General features: G+C 32.5%; 1 protein-coding gene across 5 annotated transcripts in view; it reads left to right on the top strand.

Annotated features, from left to right (window-relative positions):
• Positions 1-26,223, top strand: part of FAM120A (family with sequence similarity 120 member A) — a 143,626-nt gene that overhangs the window by 95,433 nt on the left and 21,970 nt on the right. For all 5 annotated transcript variants that reach the window (XM_074283655.1, XM_074283651.1, XM_074283653.1 and 2 more), the window contains 3 exons: positions 6,518-6,767; positions 17,063-17,177; positions 25,268-25,477. In XM_074283655.1, the coding sequence (XP_074139756.1) occupies positions 6,518-6,767; positions 17,063-17,177; positions 25,268-25,477 (575 nt within the window). The remainder of the gene's footprint in view (positions 1-6,517; positions 6,768-17,062; positions 17,178-25,267; positions 25,478-26,223) is intronic.

A 26,223-nucleotide genomic window follows, 5' to 3' on the forward strand; every position in this document is an offset into this window, starting at 1 on the left:
CTTTTTTCTACTCACTCTTATGCCTCATTGTTCATTTAAGTCTTCCCCAGCTTCTCTTGATTTGTCATTTATTGTTTCTTATGTCTCAGTAATATTATATTCAGGAGCTGCATTTTATTTAACCCTTTCCCATTTTCATTTCTTTGCTCACACAGAAATGGGATCTATTGTTGCATATGTGAAATCTTTTTTTTTTTCCTGTCTGACCTCCTTAGGGATACTGTGGGGGGGAGGGGAAGGAGGAAGGAGGGAGAGGGAGAGACAGAGAGACAGAGAGAGAGAAAGCATGCTCAACACTCCTCAAGAACTGGGGCTAAATGGATACAGAGAGGGTAGTATAGACTATATATAGGGAGGCAGTCCTAAAATTTAACACAGAGAAGGCATTTTCATTAAACCTAATGGTAAGTTTGAAATATTGTGATAAGAGATATATATCATGACTATTATATTATTTTTTTAAAAGAATTATTCATTTTTCTGCAATTTAGAAGAAGAAGAAAACTATGAAAAGGAAATGGATGTCTTGGGACATTTCACGGACATTTCACTAGTGTTTTATTGGTAGCCTGATAATTTACATACATACATTTAAATAATTCCAGAATGAAATCATTTAGACTTTATATTTGAGTAACACGTTTTGAACATTTTGTAAAATTCAGGATTTTGGAATATGTTTAATGTATTATTTATGAAAAATGAATGGTAATTTAGTGTTTTTCTACCATGACTTTTAGGAAAGGTGGTCACCATTTTATTCTGTGTGGCATATCTCTGATTCTTTGTACTCTCTATTTCAGAAAAGTTGAATGGCTCAGGCACAGTGACCATTCAGAAGTTATCAGAACAACTGTGGGAAATCTGAATGTTGTTAGAAGTCATTTTTTATTAAAATTTTGGGTCACTATTTCCTTCAAACGTTTTGGCATACTAAATCTCTTCTGTGACTTTCATTCTGGGAGTAATGTGAATAAGGAAAAGAAGTGACATAAAAGCCTTGCAATATACAACAAAGATAGCCAATGTTTCATGTATGATGAGGAACAATTCATTCTAAAGCCAAAAGGTTGGACTTAAATGTGACATGTGGGATTTGGAGAGAAGAATATGGGTTCATCTTGCTATCTGATAGATGAATGTCAGATTTGGACAGTTGCACTAGCTAAAGGCTCTAAGCATAAGAAAATAGTGACTGCATGGATCTCATTTATGGTAAAAACATGCATTCATCTTGTGGGGCCCTCCAGGTTTATAGAGCACTTAACCCTTCAAAGCAGGTAATGTTAGTGTAAGGTATAAAATGGCTGCTGAGGCCCAACAATGACAGAGAGGCTGAGCTAGCTCAAATCTAGTCTGATGTTAATTCTTTTACTCTTTTCCTTACTTATCCCCTACACTTTGTCTTCCAGTGAAGATTGGAAATTTATGAAATGCTCATTAACTTAGATTAAGCTCAACCTAATTTTTCTGCTATTTTCTCACCTGGCTATAAGAAACAGAAAGATTTAGAAATGAAATCTAAACATTTATTTCTCCAAATAGATTAGTAATGGAGATTAAAAATGAACTAAGGTCTTTACATTAAATTACAGGGATGCAGTCACTCTTTATGCTGAAAATAATTTGAATTAATTTTATTAGAATAGACATTAAAATGGGCTGCTTGACACTTTATTTTCTCTCAACATTTCAATGAATCATTCCTTGGGAAGAGTAAAAGAATAGGTAGGGCTACAAATATGTTCCTTATGCATCTTTGAAAAGTAAAATTATTGTTTACTAAAGGGCATTTTTACTACTTCCCTTCATTTATTTTCCTTTTACAAAATGCTACCCTCTCTAGGGGAACTTCATTAGAGCCTTAAACATTTTCACTAGACTTCATATCTTTCTCTTCCCTATTCTAAACATTTAATAGTACACATTTTTAAAAATATCTCGTGGAGCTCTTTGATCTATAAAATATTTTAAAGATTGTGCTTACTTTTAATTGCCCAATACCAAGACTCACATTCTCCGTTTTACTGTGTTCATAATTCTTAAATAAAGTTAATGGTGGGTTGTGGGTTTGTTTTTTTGTTTGTTTGTTTGTTTGTTTTTTGTTTTGTTTTTTTGTTTTTTTTTTACTCGTTTGCTTTTTTCCTTTTCATAGGATTGAGAGCAGCTCTGGGAAAATTGTGTTTAGATTTCATACCTCATACAATTTGCCTTCAACTTACTTCATACTGAATCTTTGAGTTGACATCATGTCTGTTATCTTGAAGACAAATTTATAAAAAATCCTTGTCAGGAATGTTTGTGACAGGGAATATAAATGCTTTTACTTCAAGGTGATGAAAGATCATGGAAATGACAAATAAAAATTTGAACCTGAATTTTGTTTGTAATATAGAAAATGATTTATTACATAGTACTTAGGAAAATTTAGTGGGCCAACTACTTTGAACATGTAGATAGAGAATATAGAATATTCACATTTGTTTTTTGAGGCTCCTGCAGCCTCAGTTACCAAAGCCATTGTGGAAACAACAATATTCAATTTAGTAAGTCCTGTCTTCTTCAAGTTTTATCAATTCTTAGTAACCAAGTTCCCCTTGTTTTTATTTTTAGAAACTTTAATTTTGCACAAGTAAATGCCTACAGAACTAAGAGTTTTTGAAACTAATTTTAAGCTGAGAACAAACTGAGAAATAGTATTGATTTTGAAAGTTCTGTTATTCTTCAAATGTCAAGTCAGAGAATGTTGGAATAAAGAGTTGACAGACCAGCTTCCTCATTTTGTAGATAATCAAAATCCCAGGGAATTAGTAATGGTATTGAAACCAAGTTATTGGTCTCCTCTTTAGTTTAGTAATCTTTTCCTATACCAGCCCTTCCATGTGTGTTTCTGGTTTTTATTTTGTTTTAATTTTGAGGGACAATAAGGAAAATAGGTAATGTATTGTGCTTGAATTCAGAAAAACCTGCAAGCACATCCTGCCTGTGAAGCTTCTTCGTTATGTGAATGGTGTAAATTACTTATTTAAGCTTTTAAGTCAACTCTGATTTTAGATTATAAGAGGATTCCATGGATGGAGGGAATTCCCACACCAGTGATTAACATCTTTTTTTAAGGTGGAGAGGGTTGGATCAGAAGGAAAGAGATCAGGTACATGAAGAGAAGTGACATGATGTACTGAAGAGAGAGCTGGATTCATTCAAGAGATCCAGGAAGTCCTGGGTTCCAAATCCCATCTAATACTTAACAACTGAATGATACCAGAGAATTCTCAGAACTGTAGACAACTGTTTGAAATTATAAATTGCCAAAAAAAAAAAAAATTTTATGCAAAGTTTCCTTATCTAGGGGTTCCCTACATCATTATAATCATAGGACTATACCTTACCTTTTCTCCCTTTAAAAAGTAGTAATACTGTGATTAATCATTTCTACTGAAAATAGGGTAGAAGGGAACATAATATATTACATAAGGAACTGAAGCTAAGGAAACCTAATACCTATGATTTCAAACTAATATACTAGAAGTAGTTGAAAATTTTTTCATTCAGAGCTTTAAAAAGAATTTCCTCTTTTTCAGGCATTGTTTAGGTGATGACTTGTCAAAAGTAAAGAAATGAAATTCAGCAATATTAGCTGCTTAAGGGCGGGATCTATGTCTTTATATGTATTTTTCATTAGTCTCTAGAAAATTCTCCAGGGACTGTTTAATATATAAAATGCATACTACTGGGAGGGTGAGGGTGGAATTCACAATTTTATGCATGTAATTATTGAAGAAAATTTTATTTGAGTGCCTCTTACGGCACTGTCATGGTATCTGAATTTTAAAAATCTTAAAATCATTAACAAAGTTATAGTCACAAAATATTAAATGAAGATATATATTTTGATGTCACAAATGATGCAGAACTTAATCAATTCATAGTCCTCTGCCAGTTGACTTAAAACTCTTGGATACCTCGGGAACCATGAAAAAGACTGCCGACTCAGCCATCTTGGAGCTTGCTTTTGAGAGCCTAAGAAAATCTATAAGGACTGAGGTGATTCAAAGAGGACTTTGTATTAAATTATAGGGATCCAGTTGTTTGTTATCCTACACTAAGAATAATTTTAACTAAATTTATTGGAAATAGATCGCATTCAAATGGGCAATTTAACACTTAATTTTATTTTCTCACTATATTTCAACGAATCATTGATTAATGATTCCACTATGGTAAACCCAAGTGAGAAATAATAAGAGGGTGAAAAGAATAAGAATAACTGAGAGAAAGTAATTAATGGTATGCCTGAAGTAATTATAGATTTATTTAAATAAAAGTTTTTGTTTCCTCAGAAAAGTACAACAAATTAATACAAACTGCTTTCTTTTCCATGGTTATGTAACAATGACATATAAAAGACTTTGAAAGAATATTGTCAATATTCTTTATTTAGCAGACACCACTTAGATTGCTATTTTTTGAACATTCTGTAATAATTGACTCAGAAAAATAAAAACCTGATTTTTTGATTATAGTTTATAAAATCTGAATGATTATTAGATTGTGAGCCTAAGGGCAGGAATAGATTGTGTCATTTTTTTTCTTAGTTTGTATGTGACTTTTCTGAATATTGATAATACCTATCAATGTGCCTGTATACATGTATGTACAGATATATACACATACTGATAAAATAATGTGAGATGTCTAAAACTTTTCTTTCAAAATATTTCTAAAACATAAATACTTGTGTGTCTAAAAGATCCATAATTTTATCAATATCTTTACTCCCTATACTGACATAGATCACAAACCTTTTACCCCTGAATAAAGTTTCTTGAATTTATTCAGAAAATTTCAAAATATAAAAGAAACTTTTCAAATTATAGCAGTAGTAAAATACTAAGAGAACTATTTCTTTTTTGTTTGTCTGATATAGTCATTAAAAAGATCAGTTTTAATGAAATGACAAGTAATGTTGATTAATCATTAAAAAATGCAATGACTTATAAGATTAGGCTTTATCATTCTTGCTGTGTAATTATATGACTTAATGAAGTTACTTAAATCTTTGAAAAAGTCTTAAATATTTACTTTAAGTTATTTATTTATTTTGCTGGTGGCATGCTTTGGTGTCAAGTTTAATTCTCCACTTTATTTTATGAAAGATCATAATCTATATTAAAATAGTAATTAAGCCATCATTCATTGATTAGTTCTGTTATTAACATCTCAGTGCTTCAGAATGCTTTTTTGGTGTAGTTCATCTATTAATATAGTGGGCTTTGCTTTAAGAAATCCTCAATACAAGAGTGTGATTATTACTTTTATAGGATGCACTGATGCTAAAATTAGAATTTATGGTATGAATCAATTAAGTGCTTATGATATGCTATGTTTTCTATTCAGCCTAAGATGTTATGTTCAATTATCTATATTTAGCCAGCTCTAGTTGTACTTTTGGATTTGGCCTGGTCTGTGCTAGCCTCAAAAATCTCCTTGCTGTTTATACAAGTAAAACAAATTAGTTATTATCATTTGTTGGGATTTGAGGTGAATTTTTTAAAACATGTTTAAATTAATAATTATTTGAGAATTTAATTTGCTTCTGGGTAATAGAGATTAATTGTATTGTAATTTGCCTAATATGGATCTATGCATAATTTGGAAGTTGGGAAATGTGTGCGTGTAATATGGTTTTTATAAGCATTATTTATTGCTGCTAATATCTTCCCCTTTCTCCTTTAAAAAATTTTTTGTTGGTTATATAGCCTTTGTTTTTGTTTTATGTCAACATGAAACTTTTTACTTTTTAAAGTAAACAACTTTTAAAATGTCATTTATTTTGTATATTAAACTTAATTTATCTTAATTTGTTCCTATTTGGTTTAAAATTTCAGATTCTTGAGTTTTATATACAGTTGGACACTTAAGTGGTTTTGAGCCAGTTGCTCAATTATTATTACTTGCCAATCTTTAAAATGGAACAATAATAATTCTGGTCTGTAAATTTAGAAGCCCTTAGATAAAAGAGGAATGAAAGGAAATTTAGACTCTATAAAAAAAATAGTAGCTATATAAAAGGAGAGAAATTAAATCTTGTATATTAATTGTAATGTGTCCTAATGGGTATGGTGATTTTGCAATGCTTTATAAACAGAAGTATATAAATTCTATTATTAACTTGTTAGGTAAAAGTAATTAAATCAAAAATAAGTTGGGATGTTTCTTGTCATTAGCAGGTCTTTGGAGGAGAAATAGTTTTATACTTCCATTGCAAAAGATTTTGTATCTTCTCTAACTGTTCAATATGTACTTCTCTACCAATATTCTAAGTGATTCATTTAAATTGCATAATATTCAAGATGCGAAAAAGTACTTAAATTTTTTGTTTGGAACTTGGTTTTCCTATTACTAACAGGATTTAAAGTGTCCAAGAATAATTATTGTGGTTTTTGTGTGCTAAGATTTAAAGTACACAAAAGTAGACACTATAAGAGGCTTTTCTGTACTTTTTTCTTTCCTGTAGTCTCGCCAGTGATAATTAAAGAATGGGCTGCTTACAAAGGAAAATCTCCCCAAACACCAGAACTAGTGGAAGCACTTGCATTCAGGGAGTGGACCTGTCCCAACCTGAAGAAATTATGGCTGGGGAAAGCAGTGGAAGATAAGAATAGAAGAATGAGAGCATTTTTGGCCTGTATGAGATCAGATACACCAGCAATGCTCAATCCAACTAATGTGCCCACTCACCTTATGGTGCTCTGCTGTGTATTACGGTTAGTATTTATCACTTTATTACAATTAAGTTATATGTGAATTAATACTAGAGTAAAACTTTTCATTCTTGGAATACATTCTATGCATAGGGGACATGGGCTCTAATGGCAAGATTTCCTCTAGCTCTAGCTCTCTTCGAGGCCCAGTTTCCATATGAAAGCATTGGCTCTTTCTCCCTTAACTCTGGTAAAAGCATTCAGTTTTTCCTCACAGTTCCTAGCCCTTTGCCAAGTTTTGCTCTTGCCATATTTTCCCTTGTATCATCTATATTTGTCTATACATCCTGTGTCTCTTACTTAAATAATAGATTCTGTGATCTTGCTTGAGTAATGGAAAAAGCACTGACCTTAGAAGACAAGTGACTCTGTGTGATCCAGCATATCCTATCTGTAGTAGGTAATTCAGAGGCAGGAAACCTAAGTCTTGCCATGGCCTTTGCTATTCATCAGTTGTGTAGCTTGAACAGGGCTTCTAATCTTTCTGGATCTTGGGATCCTTATCTGTGAGATGGTTTGTCTCTGACAATTTCAGAGCTATAAGATTTCAGAGGAAGAATAAGCATTTCCAGCTTTTGAGTCATTGGGCAAAGGGGAAGACAAATGGAAGTGTCATGGAGGAAATAGTGTTTGAGCTAGATCCTGGAAAGTTAAATAAAATTTCATCAGGTGAAGATAAAGGGAGTTCTTAGTAGGAGGAAAGAAATAGACCTGAGAAAGCAGATAATTTGTTTTGTGTGATCAATTTGCCTACATCTTTTGATGATATGAGAAATAATAAGAGTTGAGAATGAAAAAGTAAATTGAAGATTTTGTATATTAACCAAGTTAAAGACTTTGGGATTTGCTAAGTAGTCATTGGAGAACAATTGAAAATAAGAGGGGTATGATATGATTGTTTGAAGATTAATCTATCAGGATATAGAATAGATTGCAATGAGAATACCATTTACCGTGTTTGAAGTAGAAATAAAAAAAGGTAATATGCAATAGATTGCAATAGTAAAATGAATAGAATTTGAAGATTGACTAGATGTAGGAACAAAGCAAAAGAAAGAAGTCAAACAAGTGAAGATAAGGTAGAAGGAGGTTTGGAGCTACATGAGTTTACTTTTTGATATGTTGAGCTGATAATGTGAACAAGACATCTAGTTAGAAGTATACCTTTAGGTAGCTCAGTTATATTGAGCTCTAACTAAAAGTAAAACTTTAGAAGAAATTGACATGAAGTAGTAGTCATAAGATTGTGAATAGATTAAATCAATCTAGAATAAAACATATTTACTGGACATATGCTATGTGGGAAGCATTGTAATAGACACTGATAGAACTATAAGGATAAATAAGGTAGTCTTTGCTCTCTAAGGATTATAATCTAGCTAAAATTTCTTTAGTACTTAAAAAAAAAAAAAAGAAAAAATCCATCTTTGACAGAGTGGATACTTTCTACTGACATTTTTTAAAAGCCTACTTCATTTCTTGGTGGTCAGCCTTCAGATCATGAGCTTCTTTTTAACTAAGCTTTTCATTGTAGGACAAGATATAAAGTCCATTGCTGGTCCATAACTGCGAACCTTTCCTGGTTGGAAGAATTTTAATAGAGCTCAGTAGAGCCTTCAAAAATCTAGTTATGTGCACACTAAAGTGAAAAATTATAGTCCTTTAGTATAACCTCCAATAGTACATTTTCATCTTATAATTCTAATGTTATTTTGATACTACCAGAAAAATTAGTTGACCATTTGAAAAATAAATTAATTAATTTCTTTTTATGTGACTTTTGCACAGATGCCCTAGTCTTGATTCAGAAGTGTTTTTGCTGGTGATCATTAGTCATTTTAGGAAAAAAGTTCATGTGAAAGTAATAAAAGATGAATTGTAGATGGATGGAAGGCAGAAAGATTGTTTAGAAAATTATTGCATTGATAATTCTAAAAGAAGGTTAAGAAGACCCAAATTAGAACATAAAGGTCTTAGCAATAGTAGGGAAAGGATTATTTAGAAGTCATTTCGGAGACAATTAAGGTTTTACAGAATCCAAAGATTGAGATGTTTCAGACATATGTATAAGCTTTGAATCTGATGATTCAACAATGTTGATGACATAGGTAATTCTGAGATTGTAAGATTTCTGAAAAGTGTTCTTTCTTAACATTTGCAGAATTTTCAGAATTCCCCTGTAAATGAACTTATTTGAAACAAAAAAATGGAAAATATTTGTCAGAAATCGTGTGAAAAAAAATGGTCTTTTAAAAACATTTGTTATAAAGTAAAAGGCTAGATCATTTTAGAAGACATTTATTGTAGATAGTCTTCAATCTAAGTGAATAGTGGTATATTTTGGCACTAGGGGTTGGTGGAAATAGTACTAGATTAGACATAGGCATAGTTTCAAATCTTAGTCTTTTTCCTTATTGTCTCATTTGGCTTTGGTTAAGTCATTCTCCACATAACAGTTTCTTCCTTTAGAAAATGGGACTGGTGAGAAAGTTAATGGTAGTTGAAAAGCAAGAAGTATATTATAGCCTAGCTCCTCTACAAAGATCTAGAAAACACACCAGACCAAGTTCTACTTGGGAAAATTAAGAAAAAAGTCACAATGAGTCATTTTTCTAGCCCAAGATAGTTTTAGGACATGGTGACCAGAAGCTCACTATATTTGGAACATTTTAGCATCTTGGAACTAAAAGAAAGCCAAGAGAAGAATGAGGTAGGAAAAGATCCTAGAGGATCCCTGAACTATTATTGAGGTGCAGAAAAGGGTACCATTTGGCAGCTTTGTTCTCATTACTCAGTTGTAGGTTAGACTAAGAAGAGATTTGCATATGAAGATAATGGAGCCGAGCAGTAGCTAGCAGGACCTGGCTGCATATTGAGAAAAAGAATAAGTTCAGAAGCAGAATGACCCCAGGAGCAGTATCTAGGATTCAGCTCTAACCTCTAGCCCAATCTTGGAAGACGGCAATGTAACAGTCAAGAGCTCCAGTCCAGAGAAGAGCAATCAGTTCTGTTGCTCTGGATCTGCAGAGACTCTCTGGGCTACAAATGGTCAAATCATTCAGTGGTCTACTGAAACTTCTAGCCACGGACAAGCCAATAGACTCAAACCTGCATCAGATACTTGCAGAGCTGAAATCAAAACAGTAAACAGACTTTGTCCCAGATTGTGTTACTTTAAAAGCTACTGAAAGATTGCAGCCAGCCCAGAAAGAGGACAGAAGCTCAGACAGATATTTTCCCTAGAAGTGTACCGAGACCAGCACTAACTTAATATCTAGAGCTAAGAAGCCTATTTGAAAATTGAGCATGTAAGGAATCCACAATAGTGAAGAAAATGACTTGAAAACATCTACAAGCAAAACCTCAAAAAATACAGCTTGGATACAAATCCATCAAGAATTCATGGAAGAAAAAAAATTTTTTTTAAAGCAAAATTAATTTTAAAAATCATATGAGAATGGCTGAGGAAAAAAATGGGAAAAGAAATGAGAGATGCAGAAGTAAGGTAGCAAAAGAGACCAGCTGTAAATAAGTGATAAAAAGCCTTATCCAAGAGAGTTGCACTTTGAAGATTAGAACTGACCAAATAGACCAAAGGGCTATATAAAATATCAAGAATTATTCAAACCACAAAAAAAAAAAAAAGAATGTATACAGTTTCTCATAGCAACTGACTTGGAAAACAAGTCAGGGAAAATTAATCTAAGAATTAATATCCTACCTGAAAACCATGACTAAAAAAAAAAGTTTTTTTGAAAAAACCTTTCAAGAAATTATTAAAAGAATACTGCCAAGATCTCTTTGAACAGAGGTTGAGGTAGAAATTGAATGATCCACTAGTCATCTCCTAAAAGTAATTCCAAAATGAAAATACCCAGGAAAATTGTAGCCAAAATCTAGAGCTCTCAGCTCAAAGGGGGTGAAATGCCAAAAACATCAAGGAAGAAAAAAATTCATTTAATAAGGAGCCATTGTTGGGATTTTTCATGTTTTAGTGATCACAACTTTTAAAGCGTACAGAACTTGGAATATAATATTCCAGGAGGCAAAATTTCTAGACTTAAAACAAATATAACTTTTACCTAGCAAAATTGGATACAGGTCTACGGGGAAAAAATAGATCTTCAACGACATAGAAGAATTCTGATCATTATTGATGAAAAGACCATAGCTGCGTAGAAAATTTAACTTAAATTACAAATCAAGAAAAGCATAAAAAAAAAAAGCTAAAGATGAGTAAGCATTTGGAAGGGGCTAAAGTTTAAACTGTATTCTAATACAGGAAGATGATAAGTGTAGCCTATCAGAATTCTCTCATTGTAAGTGTTCATTGAGGATTCTCTTGTTTTGATAATCTTAAAATAAGAATTGAAAATATGGGGAAGATGATCATATGTAACAGAAAATCAGGAGAGGAGGGGGCTGAAAGAAAGAGAAGGAATAAAAAGGAGGGTAGATTAAGGAAGGGATTAGTTAGCAAAAAAAGATACTTTTAAAAGAGGTTGGGGGAAAATAAAGTATTAGAAAATAAGATGGAGAGAGAGTTTAGCAATCATAACTGGCAATGAATGTCATAAATGCACTTATTAAACAGAAGAAAATAGCACAATAGATTAGAAGTCAGAATTCAGTAATAAGTTGTTTATGAGAAATATGGCTGGAGGATAATCTATTATGATGCACTTGAAACTAGAAAGAAAGAGATGGTAATCATATTCCTAGGAAAAGCAATAGCACAAATAGGTCTGATTACAAATGATAGAGAATGTATTCACAAAAAGTGCCATAGACACTGAATTAATATCAGTACTAATCATATGCATCAAAAGACATAGCATCTAAATTCTGTAACAATAAGGAAACCTTCAATTTACTCCATTTCAGACCTAGAAAAATATAACCAAAACAGAGAAAGACCTGAATGGAATTTTAGAAAAGTTAGCTATAGTAGACCTCTAGATTATATTGAATAGCAACCAAAAAAAACAAAAACAGAAAAATGGAATGTACTTATACTGAAGCTTTACAAAAATTAACTATGTAGTAAGGCATAAAAAGTTGCAAAAACTATACAGAAGCAGAAATATTAAATCTATTTTCTTTTATAGCCTGTAATGCAATAAAAATTGTATTAAATTAAAGGCCTTGAAAATTAAAATTAAAAATTAAATACCTTTATTCTGAAATGGCAAGTCAAAAAAACAACTCATACATAGAAGTAATAATTTCTTTAAAAGCAGGAGGGAGGGGAGAGAATAAATATTTATATAATACTTACTGTGTGTGAGGTCCAGTGCTAAATGCTTTATAAATATCTTGCTTCACTACAACTACCCTAAGAAGAATCTGTATTGAAATAATCCCCATTTTATAGTCGAGTAAATTGAGCCAAGCAGGGCTCACATAGCTAGTAAGTATCTTGTGACAGAATTTGAATTTAGATCTTCCTGATTCCGGGCCTAGGGCTCTATCCACTGCATTAGTAGAAAATGACAACAATGCCAGTATTTTGGTAATATGGTCAAAGCATTACTTAAAGGAAAATCAAAAAATTAACAAAATTAAAAGAAATAAGTCCTTTGATTTAATAAATCCAGGAACTTAAAAAAACCCAAAACAGACAAGACATTAGCTAACTTGATGTTTAAAAAGAAAGAAAATCAAGTTGACAGTCTCAAAAATGAAAAAAATAAGTTAACTAAATGAAAAAGAAATAAAATATATTAATAGTTGTTTTGTCTAACTATGTGCTAATAAGACTGACAAACTAAATGAGCATTTGCAAGCATGTGTATAATTACCCAAGTTAACAGAACAGGAAAGAAGTGGGCTATTTCCATAATTCTAACTCAGAAAAATTATTAGTGTAACTGGCCGTATTAATTTTTAAAGCCATATGATTGTTTCAATAGATGCAGAAAAATCTTTTTGACAAGATACAATACCTATTCCTGCTTTGTTGCTGTTTGGTTGTTTTTTTAGTCATAATCCAGCTTTTCAAGACTCCATTTGGGTTTCTCTTGGCAAAGATGGTTTGACATTTCCTTCTCTAGATCATTTTATAGATGAGGAACTGAGGTAAACAAGATTAAATGACTCATCCAGGATCACACCAAGGGTTGGATTTGAATTTATGAAGATGATGCATCTTCCTGATTCCTAACCCAGTGTTTTATCCCTTGTATCACATAGCTGCATGAAGATGCATAGGAATTAACAGCTTTCTATAAAATAATAAGTAGTATCTAAAAAAGAGCCAAAGTTATGTGTAATGGGCTTGGGTTAGAGCACTTTTCACTAAGTTCAGGGGTAAAAACAAGAGTATCCATTATCAACATTACTCTTCAGCATAGTATTAGAAATGTAGGAATAAGATAAGAAAACAAAAGTGGAGGAATAAATATGGTCAAAAAGGAAATTAAATTATGACATAATTTTCTTGAACCCTTAAAAAAAACCAATTGAAAACAATAGCCAGCAAAGTTGATATAAAATAAATCCCTACAAATCATCTGCATTTCTGCATATTACCAACAAAATTCAGCCAAAAGAAAAGGTTGAAATACATATTGCATTTAAAATAACTAGAGACATTATACAGTACTTAGGAGTTAAAGACACGCAGGTACTGTAAAAATACAATTAGAAAGCACTCTTTACCCAAAGAATAAAGGTATTTAAATAACTGGAGAAACAGTAATTGCTTTTGAGTTAGCCAAGCTAATCACTAATCACTAATCACTAATGTTTATTAGTGATGATACTACTTAAATGTATTTACTGTGCCATAACAATTAAACTAGCAAAGAATTTCTTGATAAAACTTGGAAAAAAGAATAACAATTTGGTGATTGGTAAGAAATAGAGAAGTCTATCAGTTAATATTATTGAGTATATAATATCCAGGAGCAAATGAAAATAATAGCCTACTGTTTGATAAATTCTAAGATCCCATGTGTTAGGACAAGACCACACTATTTAAGAAAATATGGAAAAACAGAAAGCAATGTAGCAAAAAGAGCTAGACACAAACCAGCATGTTATACTATGTTCCTAGCTCCAGATATGGGTACATACTTTAAACATACAGGCTGGCATCATAAACAAATCAGAAACAAATTCTAAAGGAATTGTGGAAAAATAGGTATATCATATATCAGTGTACTGTTGGTAATCTCTGTACTATTGCAGCCATTCTGGAAAGCATTTTGGAAATAATGGCTTTAGGGTAAGCAAACTCTAATACTAGGTATTTATTTCAAAGAATTCAGATTAAGAGGCGAAGAACCATGTATACCAAAATGTGTTTAAAAGCTTTTATAGTGGTAACAAAGAATTAGAAACTAAAGGGATGTCCCTCTCTCTGCTGGAGAACAGCTGAAGATTATTAAGGTTTATAAGTGTGGTGAAATTGTGTTTTGATATAAGAAATGGTGAAGGAAATGATTTCAGAGAAACCTGGAAAGACTTGTATGAACTAGACTATGCAAAGTGAAATGAGCAGAACCAGGATAGCATTTTATGTGGATAACAACAGTATTATAAAGACAAGCAATATAGACCAGCTCCAGTTTCAGAAGACTCATGATAAAACATGGTCACTATTTCCAGATAGTATATAATAAGATATTGGACTTGAAGTACAAATTAGAGCTTATTTTTTTATTACATGGCTACTATAGGAATTTTCATTATATATGCAGCAGGTTGTGTTTTTTCCTGTTTTCTCATCAAGTGATAGAGGGAAGATAAAACAGAGAGCATTCAGAATTGAAAATTAAATTGCTGATCTTTATCACAGTGTTCTAAAACATGGTGAAAAGGTCTGGCTTGTCTCAATCTTAACATGTATTAGAAGCTATTAGCAAGTTTTTGAGGATGAAATACACTTCAACAAAAAGTAAAAAGGATTGTTTTCAGATATTCACTTCTGCACACAAAAAGAAGGTACCATTTGTTTATTGGCAGTTGACCCTCATTCCAGTGTTAGATTGTGGAAAGCATTTTATTTTTTTTCCAGAATAGAGAAAGGTTAAGAAATATAGATAGCACTTCAGAAATCGGAAACTTTTTTTTTGTCTGAAAATTGGCCAGGACTATTGGAAACTTTTTCATGTAATGCTTTTTGTTTGTTTTCCCCTTTAGTACATAGCATGGTGCTTAATAAATGCTTGTTAATTTTGATAGTCAAAAATTATAATAATTTAATTACTTTTCAGTTTATATAAAAGAAAGGAGGCCAGTCATTCAAAAAACACTTATTAATTGCTTGGCTTTGGAAATACAAATATAAAACCTAGCATTTTCTGCCCTTAAGCAACTTGTATGTTCTCAGGGCCAAGCAATACTTGTTGTTGAGTCATTTCACTTTGTCTAATTTTCTGTGGCTCCATTTGGGGTTTTCTTACAAAGGCACTGGAGTGGTTTGCCATTTCCTTCTCCTGCTTATTTTACACATAGGGAAACTGAGTCAGATAAGATTAAAGGACTTCCTTGGGTCACATAGCTTATAAGAATCTGAGGCCAGATTTGAACTCAAATCTTCCTGACTCCAGACCATGCATTCTATCTACTGTGCTATTGAGCTCCCCCTAATTCATACATTATTGGTAAACATAAAAGCATATTGAAGGCAAATGAAAGTTCTTTGAGGGATGGGTCTCATATCTGGGGCTTCAGAAAAGGTCTTAAATAGTAGATAATGTTTGACCTAACTCAGATCAACTCCCAGTGCTACCTGTGAAGAAAATTAAAATGTAACTGGGAAGTGTTTAGCAAAATAAATACAATATAGATAATCTTAATTTATGGTTTTCTAAGTCAATATGCAGCCAGTGGGATCCTTTCTATTTGAATTTGACACAATTGCCTTAAATCATACTGTACAGGTAGTGGCTTACCAAAAAAGCTGGCTATCTCTCTCTCTCTCACTCTCTCTGAGTGGGATGCTGGAAGCCCATGTAGTTGGTTCCCCCAGACTCCAACATTTCCCTAAGCCCAATTTAATCCTTTTGTAAATATTGATTGTCTATAGGAGAAAGCCGTCAAGCCCAGTGCCCATACACCATTTGCAGCCCAAACATTCCTGAATGCTGCTGAGCCAGATTAAAATGTATTTGGAATACATTTTTAAAAAAATTTAAAAAACAGTAAAACATAGATAATGAATATATAGCTTTCTAAGTTAATATGTAGTCCACAGGATTCCTGATGTACAGTTCAATGGCTCTCATTTCTTTTTGAGTTTGACACATCTGGTCTAGAATAGTGATTCTCAAAGAGTAAGCTACACTTCCTTCTATACATGCCACAATGTACTTGATTATGAACATGTTTATAAATCTTCATTGCAAAGAATACTGTGCTGTGAATTTTTCAAAATAAAACCAAAGAAAAGAATCAAGTATAAAAGTCTTGAACTTAGAATCAACAAGTAAATCAGAAATGAATTTCAAATGTTTAGCAATAACACATTGTTTTGCAGCATATTTACCTTCCTAATTACATTGTATAAAATTAGTTTTAGTCCCTGATCGAAAACTACCAGCTATGGCTAGGAATGCTTGGTATTATGGGTAACCAAAAGGATTTTATGGTTGAACTCTGTAGTTGATCAATGTGTCATCTTAATTTTGCCACTTATCATCATTATAAGGGAAATATTTTAAGTGTTTGGAAGGATCTAGAGAAGACCATCTAGTTATTCTTTTATTTTATTTTATTTTATTTTATTTTATTTTTTGCTTGAGGCAGTTGGGGTTAAGTGACTTGCCCAGGGTCACACAGCCAGTCCATGTTAAGTGTCTGAGACCAGATTTGAACTCTTGACTTCAGGGCTAATGCTCTATCCCCTATACCAATTAGCTATCCTAGAAAATATTTCTTAAATATGCCTGACAACCACTTCTCTACAGTAAAAACATCATTTATAGTAAATTGATAGCTTTCACTTTGCACATTAGCAATTTAAATACTCCCATATAATAACTGTGAAGAAAAAGGGTTCAAAGTCACAGGGATATTAATGTTGAGTAAATATAACTCCATGCTATTTTTATTATCCTAAAACATTCTCATCTATTCAAATGATAATTAAGTTGATAGTAATTTATAGCATCATTTTAAGAGGTAAATTAGTAAGAAACACTTGTAGATATGCCTACCTTATGTCAACTCCACATTTATTCAGAAAATCAGTATGGGTTATTTTGTGTTTTGTTTTGTTTTGTTTTAATTTCAAATTTTATCCTAGATGTTTAATAGCAATTCCTTTTCTTGTCATATTAACTCCACTTTAGGTATATGGTGCAGTGGCCAGGAGTACGGATACTGCGGCGCCAGGAACTTGATGCCTTCCTGGCTCAAGCATTGTCTCCCAAACTTTATGAGCCTGATCAGCTACAGGAACTCAAGGTAATTAGTAAACTTGATGTTGGGAAACCTTTCTTATAGTAATGTAATCATCTGAGGACAACATTTCTGTTGTAGATCTATAAATCTAATAATGTGAATTGGATGAGTTACCTAAGTAATCTTATTTTCTAGTTATGAATTGCTATTACTTGATTTACAAATACATCTTCTTTCTAGTTTACTTTTATTATGTTCTGAATTTTCCCATCTTTAACATTCTTTTTTGCTTTTCACTATAGGAAATTGGACTTGAATTCTTTATTCTTGGAAATTATTCCAAAATCTAGTTTAGTCTTTTTTCCCACCCATCTTGCCTAAATTTTCCTTTACATAGCTTCCCATTATTCCTGTTCAAGGGAATGAATGAGCTTTTTAAAAGCATTTACTATGTGCTGTGTTAAATGTTGGGGATATAAATGGAAAAATGGAGACAGTTCTTGCTTTCCAAGAACTCACACAAGAAGGAGAAGATAACGCATAAAAGGAACATTAGCTGTAGGTAAATGGAAAAGCCTGAAGTCCTGCTGGCCCACAGGCATGTCCAATGCCGAGCCTGGGCTTCTTCAGGTTACACATTAAGTCAGGGAACTCTCAATTTGAGAGGCAGAGCCAGTGGCAGGCTTGGTAGTTTTGGGCGTCAATCTCATTCAAACCATGTGAGCATTCAAACTCCATTGGAAAAAGAAAAAGCAAAGGAAGAAGATGCCTTGTAAGGATGATGGCAAATCCTTCCACCCCCTTGTGTGTTGTGAATGGATTCTGGAATAGTCAGGGGCGAGGGAAAAGGAGGAATCAACATTGTGATTGTGGGTTATGATTTAACTTCATATGCCTTTGACCTTTTCATTCTGATTCCTTCTGTTCCTTCACTGGTTTGATTGCTTGGAATTTCCTTGAGTTGCTACTATTTAATACAGTGGCACTCTGCTTTGTGGTTTTTTTATTAGTACGTTATTTATCATTAACTGTACTTACCTTTATCACAGGGTAGTTGTTAAGAAAAGTTCTCTGTAAATTTTAAAGTGCTATATTAATTTGAGTGATTGCTTGTAAAATCTGTTTTCTGAATCTTTGTCTTTATTGAAAGTTCTCAGTAAATCTTTATTTTCTTATATATGTATGTAGAAATTTTAAATGATGCCTTTATAACATTACATTCATTTCAAAAAAGTGTCTCTCCCCTACCCATCCATAGAGCTTTCCCTTATAACAAAGTTTTTTTAAAAAGAATGAATAAAATAAAAGTTTAGCATTCTGATATTTTTTGCTTATTTAGCTTTTCCATTATTTCTTATTTGCTCAGTTATTTCCCCTATTTCACATTCTCTCAAGCAAAGTTTCAGTAATAAGTATTTAAGTATCTACTGTGTGCTGAGCACTGAACTAGGTGCAGACTACATAACAACCCAAAGGAAAAAAGTCCCTGTCTTAGAGGAATTTACATTCTAATGAAAGAAAACAACATGCTTTTACCTTCAAAACACTGACCCACAGCTCAAGAATGTACATTGGCATTCTCCCCGTCCCCCCATTCTTTTCCAATAAAACATTTTTTTCCAAGTAACCCTTTGGCTTTTTAATTTCTTTTGTAGGTTCTTCTATCTCCCTTATTTGAGGTTCAGCTAAGTTTCACAATTTTCCTCACTGTTTCTTAAATGTAGTACTTTGGTGTTGAACCATCTTGCTCTCTAGACTCTGTTCCAGCTCAGGTGACTTGTAACTATCCTGATGTCTTCAAAATAGAAACCTAAACTCCAGGATAATGTCCAGCATAGCATGGATGGTGAGCTGGATTGGTGTCCTCAACTTCTAAATTCAGATCTCCTTTCTGACACACCTTGTCTGAATGACTCTGGACAAATTAAACTTTTAACTCCTCTGGCAACTCTTTAAGGCAAGAAATTGTTGAGCAAAGGTCAGTCTGCATTGTACCAGGAGTGATTAGTGAATTCACAGGTTTGGGCTCCTTTGAAAAAGTCTCATTATTTTTTTCATTTTATAGAACAAAATTTTGTATGGAAGAACCTTTTTACTAGATTCAAGTATCTTTGACTTTCCTTTCGTATCACCTGGTCTGAATCAGATGCTAACTGCAGTTGTACATTCCTTGTGTTCCTACCCAGATTATTTCACCATCGCCACCACCACCTTCATTTTCATATTGCATGACAGTGGTATTGTAAATATTTTAATTATAGTATGGTACAACCCCTCTACCTCTACTTCCTATTTCTCTTATATAGATTTTTACATCAGTATTGACATTCCAGTTCTGAAAATCAGATCACCGGGTATCAGGTATGCCCACTAAGTCTTATTTGCCATCAAGTTTTTATTAGTAGTTCATCTTAAATTCCATCTTTCCATTTCTGGATGGACATAGACTATAACCTTTTTCATATTTTACTTCTTTGAAGATCTTAACATTAGAGCAGTTTTTTCCCTGATTCTTCATCTGAAGACTCAGTTCCACAATTTTGATTTTAAAAAGATAAATGTTGAGCATAATTAATTTATTTCTCATTGCTTTTTGCCTCACTTATCTTGCTCCTTGGAAATCGTTATTTTCTTTTGGAGAGTGAAACTTGTACACAAAAGTGACATCTGTTTTTTGTTTGTAAGGAAAGTTATCCAAAAAAAAAAGATTGCCTGTTTCTAGGGGCAAGAAGAGCAAGAGTTATTACCAAATGGCAGGTGCCAAATGAAGAGGAAATTAAAGGCACCTCCATCTATGAAAATGTATATTAAATACTTTAGGGATAGTTTTCATTTATACACATGTTTAAGTGAAGTTGAAGATGGTGGAAAATTGACATCTAAATAGTTTATTTGATACTTTTTTTTTTTAAAAAAAGATACTGAATTTTGTCTCATTTTAAAATAGGATGTTTTCTGCCATTTTAAAATCATTTTCTTGCTTGAAATTTACGATTTTAATAAATTCTTACTTTTTCAAAAATGCATTATCCAACCTGTTCTTTGCTCAAATTTTGTCTACATATTGTTGTTTTACTTTATGACCATTTTACTGCTTATTAATAACATCTCCATTGGAAAGAAGGGAAAAAAGAAACACCTATCTGAGATTTTAGCAACTTGTTTGTTCTTCCTGTTAAGGATTTGATAGAAGCTGAAATTATGAAACAGATTTTCTAGAACTTCATTGTGTTCATGTGCTATCATCATTCATTGCCATAAGTAATTGAGGTTCTTTTGATAACTTATAATGAGTGATTTTCTCAGGTATTTCCTTTTTTATTCTTAGGGGATGTTACTTGGTTACTGGCAAGACAAACACCAGCCATCCATTTCATTTTGAAGAATTGACATAGTAGAATAGAAAGAGGCCTGGCCTCAGAAGACCTGAGTTCAAATCCTGGCTCTCTGCCTATTCAACTTTGGACAAGTCACTTAAAGGCTCTGGGCCTCAGCTTCCTCATCTGCAAAGTATGAGGCTTAATATAGAGGATCTTTAAGGCCCAGAGAGATCTAAATCTAAGATTTTGTCATAAAGGAAAAGAAAAATCTTTCTTTGATCTTGCCTTTAAAATCTGCCAATTTCACTTTAGGTGCAAGATGTAGAGGATAAAAAAATTACATACTTTCAAAACAATTTTAAGAGAGGGAAGTGCATTTTATTGTTAATCCTATGATCCTGTGATTTTTTTTTTTTTTTAATTATTTTGTTGCACATCCCAGACATATAGTATAACAGTTTGGCATTGAATTTGCTCCTGTGGCCTAGAAATAAACATGATTTCACATTTAACTAATAAACAAACTACAGACATTGAATTTCATTTGTGTATGATATAGTACATAAATCTTACCTGTACCTTTCCCTCCTTCTTTATACCATGCTCAAAGATAGATATTATTAGTGGTGTTGGTTTGGTTCTTTTTAAGTAAATTCCCAATTTTGAAGTGAGTTATTAATGTAGTATGAAATTAATACATTATTAAGCAATTCAATTAATGTTTATTAAATGCCTACTTGCTTACTGTTAATGTTTCATTTCCAGCCCATGTGGCATGTAGGCTTATCCAGCATCAGTTAGTACAGTTATTTTAAATTCTTTACTGGTGATAGGAATGAGATTAGATAGTGTTTATTTTTAATGCTTTGCTATTTTAACAATCATGTTGTATAATTGTCACTGAGGAAGTATCTAGTGCAAAACACAAAATGGCACATACTAGCCTTACTTTTAGCCTAAAGTGATGGACAAAACTGTAATCTTGGTGCAATTTTAGTACTATCAATAGAAATATTTGTAGTTATGAGGCATTTTTCTTTATGAAATTGAGTATTCACCTAAAATTATAAAATTTCCCAAAGAACCCTTTCTCAATCAATAGTTTTTAAAGTAGGTTTTTAAGTTTTAAAATTATAAATGGATCATCTAGAATTTTTCTATTTTCTCCTTTTTGTACTTGAAAAAAATACTAATGCTTTGTAGCATTTTTATATTTTTAATGCCTTCTGTGTGCCAGACCCTGTGCAAAATGTTTTATAATATTATCTCAGAGTAATCTTGTAAAGAACTATCTGTCAAGAAATCTCTTTTGCCATCACTTTTCTGGCCACTTTTAATGTTTAAAAAATATTGAAGTTGTGATTTTTGAGAGCATTTCTCACATATACAATTGTCCTAAAAAAATTTTTTTTTTGAATAACATGGAAAGGGAAAAGAATTTATCCTTATGTAAATAGGGCTTAGAGCATTGGTAGTGTTAATGTTATATTGAAACTTAACAATTGTGAATCTATTTCATTCACTTTAACAGCTGATCCTCTTCCCTGGCCTCCTTTACCAAAAGGCCTCAGTTATCCTCATTGTGTCTTAACCAGAAGATATATTGTGGTGGGTCCTGAAATTATCATTTTCCTTGCCCACTCTTTGACTGGGATTTGGAGAAAATGAAGCTTGTGGTAACTGTGGTGGAAAGAAGTTTGTATAGTGGACAGAACCCTTGTCTTTGAGTTGACCATCCTAGCTTTAAGTATTGGTCCTGGTTCTTAGTTTCTGTAACCCTGAGTCTCTGAACCTAGTTTCCTTATCTTGGAGATATTTTGTAATACCTACCTGAGAAGATAATTACAAGAAAATTAATAAGCTTTAAGCTGGTCATTAAACTCATACTAATAATTCCAGTGAGAGAGAGAGTGTGTGTGTGTATGCCTGTGTGTGTGCACGCAAGCACATAAACATATGTGTAATGTTATCATGAAAAGATCACTAGACTTATAGTTTTCTTTTTCCACTAGTTTCTACTTGTGTCAATCTCTGTTAACACTTCAGTTTCCTCGTCTGTTACATAGATATAAAAATAGTTTCTCACCATGTAGTTTTTTAAGATTATGTAAATTTATTAAATGAAGATTATGTAAAGCACAAGAATTATATATGGTTCTATAATATATCTATGTATATCTGATTTTTGTGTATAACTATATAGAGATGCATAGATAAATATACAAAAGTAAGTCAATAACTTAAAAGAATTTAAGCAAATTCGAAGTATTTTATTATAAAATAAAAATCTTGTCAACTTTATATTGTAGAAACTAAACACTGTTTAAACCTAGATAAATAAGGGTATGTAGTAATGTGGTTGTTAAAGATCAATAGTGTCTATTTTAAAAATTCACTAGTTATTGATGGTCTCTTATTAGCTTATTGCTTGTAAAGAAGACTGGAATATGAGTTAGAAGTTCTAGATTCTGGTCTTAGTTCAGTTGTTTATTAGCTGTGTAATTTCTGAAAAGTCAGATGATGTCTTGAAGCTTAAGTCTCCTCGTTTCTGTAAGAGTTGTATTTGTAAGAGTTTATTTGATAACCTATGTCATCAGATTTTATAGAGATGATAAATGAGTTAATGTAAGTTCAAATATTTTGTACACTATAAAACATTATAAAGATAGATAGTCCAAACTCCTGTCATCTCTTTATTGTAGATTACTATCCTAAACTTTCCAGCCTTATCTCCTGCTATTTCCCCTGCAAAAACAAAGTTTGCTTTCCTGTAACTATGCTTTGTTCAAACTGGGTTCTATTCTTGCTGTGTTCTCACTCTCCCTCTCTACCTTTTGATTTCTTACTTATATTTTAAAGCCCAGTTTAAATGTCATTTCCTCCATGAAATGTATTGGGAAATCTAGATAGCTCAATTAAGTAGATGACAAGAGATGTACCTTTTGGAATGAAGAGCATATCCTAGCTAAATTCAGCTATATGAAAAAGTCACTTTGTTTCTGGACTCTCATTCTTAGGTAGACCTGTATATTTGGGATGTCATAAGGCTTCAAGCTGCAATTGCCTTGTGGTAGCTTTGGCTCATTTTGCTTGTTCAGTCTTATTAAGGTTTAGGTGAATAGCCCTAATTCTACTTCAGCCTGACAACTCTTCGTGTTCTTGAAGACATGTTTGTATGTTTTTGCACACAATCCCCCTCTCCCCATCCCCAAATCTACTTTAGGCCTCAACTGAAGATATTCATATGACATGATTTTGAGGTACTCAACTATTCTAGACTCTTATTTATATATTTTTATTTTTTTTAATGTGATGGCCAGAAGGGAACATGGGAGGGCGAGGGGGGAAGAGAAGAGGGGGAGAGACAGAAGTAGCCTACTTTTAAAACTCTAGGTTTTTTCAGATAAATTGCTATCAAGGTATGCCCCTCTCATTTTGCTTTTAAGCTAATTATTTAACCTAGTTTTAAGACTTTGTCCTATCTCTATGAAATTTTCAATTCATCTCATGTTTTAGTCCGTCAGGATCTTTTTATATACTATTATCCAATTTGTTAACTCTCCTTGATCATTTGTAGATCTAATAAAAATACATCTAAGTCACTGATTTAACAAATAAACTGATTTAATTGATTTAACAAATAAATACTGTGAGTTCCAGTACAGATCATTGGAAAATTCTAAATTTAAGTTGATAGCAAATGATTAATGATTTTTTTTTTTGTATCTGGCTCTTTATTCATTTGCAAATCTACCTAAATATATTAAGATCCAGTCAACACACTTCCATCTTTTCCACAACAATAACTTGTCTAAAATGTAGGTAAATTATGCCTACAGTATTAAACTGATTCAATCAGGTTGATAACCTTATCAAAAATAAAAAACAAAATGAGGTTGTTCTAACATGGCCTTTTTAAATTCACATTAAAATGAAGAGTTGGAGGCAACCACACAGAATAAGATCCTATAGAGCTAGAAAAAATAGCCAGCTTTTTAGATATTTTGCTTATTTATACAGAATTGTTATTAGAGACTACTCCCTGACAGCAGCTTAAATTGGTGATAAGTAGGGTAGAGATTCTTTTAGATAGCATCATCCTTGAGCCTGACTATAATAAGACCCTGATCCCATAAAAAACAGTCATTAGGCAGTATGACTTTTTTTCCCCATGGATTCTCTATTCAGGAATTGGGGACTGCCCATCATTTGTTATATTTTTCTTCTTTGTGGCTTACATGTATATGTGCTCACTGGTTATAGAAAAACAAAATTAAATATTCCCTTGTAAAATTTCTTAATTTCAATCAAGATAGATAAGTACATTGTAGAATTAGTCATTTAACTAATAAATTTCCTAATCATCTGATGTTTCAATGATAATGTTTCAGTATGTTTAATATAGCGAAAAGCTCATTTGGGTACTGTAACGAACTCTATAACTAGGCAAAATGGTAAAGATAAGGTAGTTCTCCTCAGACTTTGAAGAATGGGTTGAAATCTTAGCTTGCTAGTCATGTGACCCTGGGCAAGTCATAAACTTTCTTTTTTAAGTTTTGATCTCTTCTTTTTCCATCTTAAAGTGAATACAATACCAACAGTAGCTACCTCCAAGTATGGGTACAAGAAAAGTGCTGCAAAACTTGCTATGAATTTGAATTTAAAATAATCATTCCAAAGAGTTTAAAAATACAATACAAAAGCTAGCATTAAAATATTAGCTATTTAGCTTATGAATTCCTCATTTTAACCTTGAAGAACTTAACAGCTTAAGGGGGAATTTTAAATTGTAGTATTCTTATACCATAGAAATTATTTCTTTTCCATTTAAAGATTGAGAACCTAGATCCACGAGGAATTCAACTGTCAGCTTTGTTCATGAGTGGTGTGGATATGGCCCTCTTTGCAAATGATGCATGTGGACAGCCAATCCCTTGGGAGCACTGCTGTCCTTGGATGTATTTTGATGGAAAACTCTTCCAAACCAAACTCATCAAAGCAAGCCGGGAGAAAATTCCACTCATTGACCTCTGTGATGGTCAGGTAGGTAACCAGAAATGAACACAATATAGAATTGTGTGAATAACATTGCTATTTGTTTTCATTTGTGCAAAGAAATAAAACTTATTGTATCTCTAATTACTTACTCTGTCTACTGTGTCTCTACTGTATCCACTTACTCTGTATGCTTTATCTGAAATGTTGCTCTTGAGAACGAAGACCATGTTTCTCACAGAGTGGGTACACAATAAATGTTGGCTTTGAAGACCTGATCCAAAGTTCCCTTAGACAAATGACATGTGTTTGTTTTAGCAGTTGATAACTCGAAAGTTATTGCACATTTATGGGAAAATAGCTAAATTTTTGAAATTGCTATAACAGAGAGAAACAGAATAATGATTTGCAGATATGTAGGTGAGGTGGCACAGCAAAATGGATAGAGAGTCAGCCTGCCTGCAAGTCCTATCTTTGAACCCATACTGTATGTGTGATCTAGGTTTTTTACTTAATGCCTAGCACTACAAAAACTATATTGCAAACCCTCGGTGTTATTTAGTCATTGGTAAAGTACTTTCCTCACAAGTCTTAAACACTCTTTCTCTGCCCCATCCATTCCATCCCACCCTATTTATCCATTCCTATCCCACCCTTGAGGAAAAATGATGGTAAGGTGCATAATCTAGTGGAAATAGTGGTTTTCTAAGTGTCACAGGGGATGAACTCATAATGATTTACAGGGGAAAAAAAATCAGAATATTTTTATTAAAGCTAATAAATACATTTTAAAA

The sequence above is a fragment of the Sminthopsis crassicaudata genome, chromosome 1 (assembly GCF_048593235.1).
Source record: "Sminthopsis crassicaudata isolate SCR6 chromosome 1, ASM4859323v1, whole genome shotgun sequence".
In the NCBI taxonomy this organism is placed as follows: Eukaryota; Metazoa; Chordata; class Mammalia; order Dasyuromorphia; family Dasyuridae; genus Sminthopsis; species Sminthopsis crassicaudata.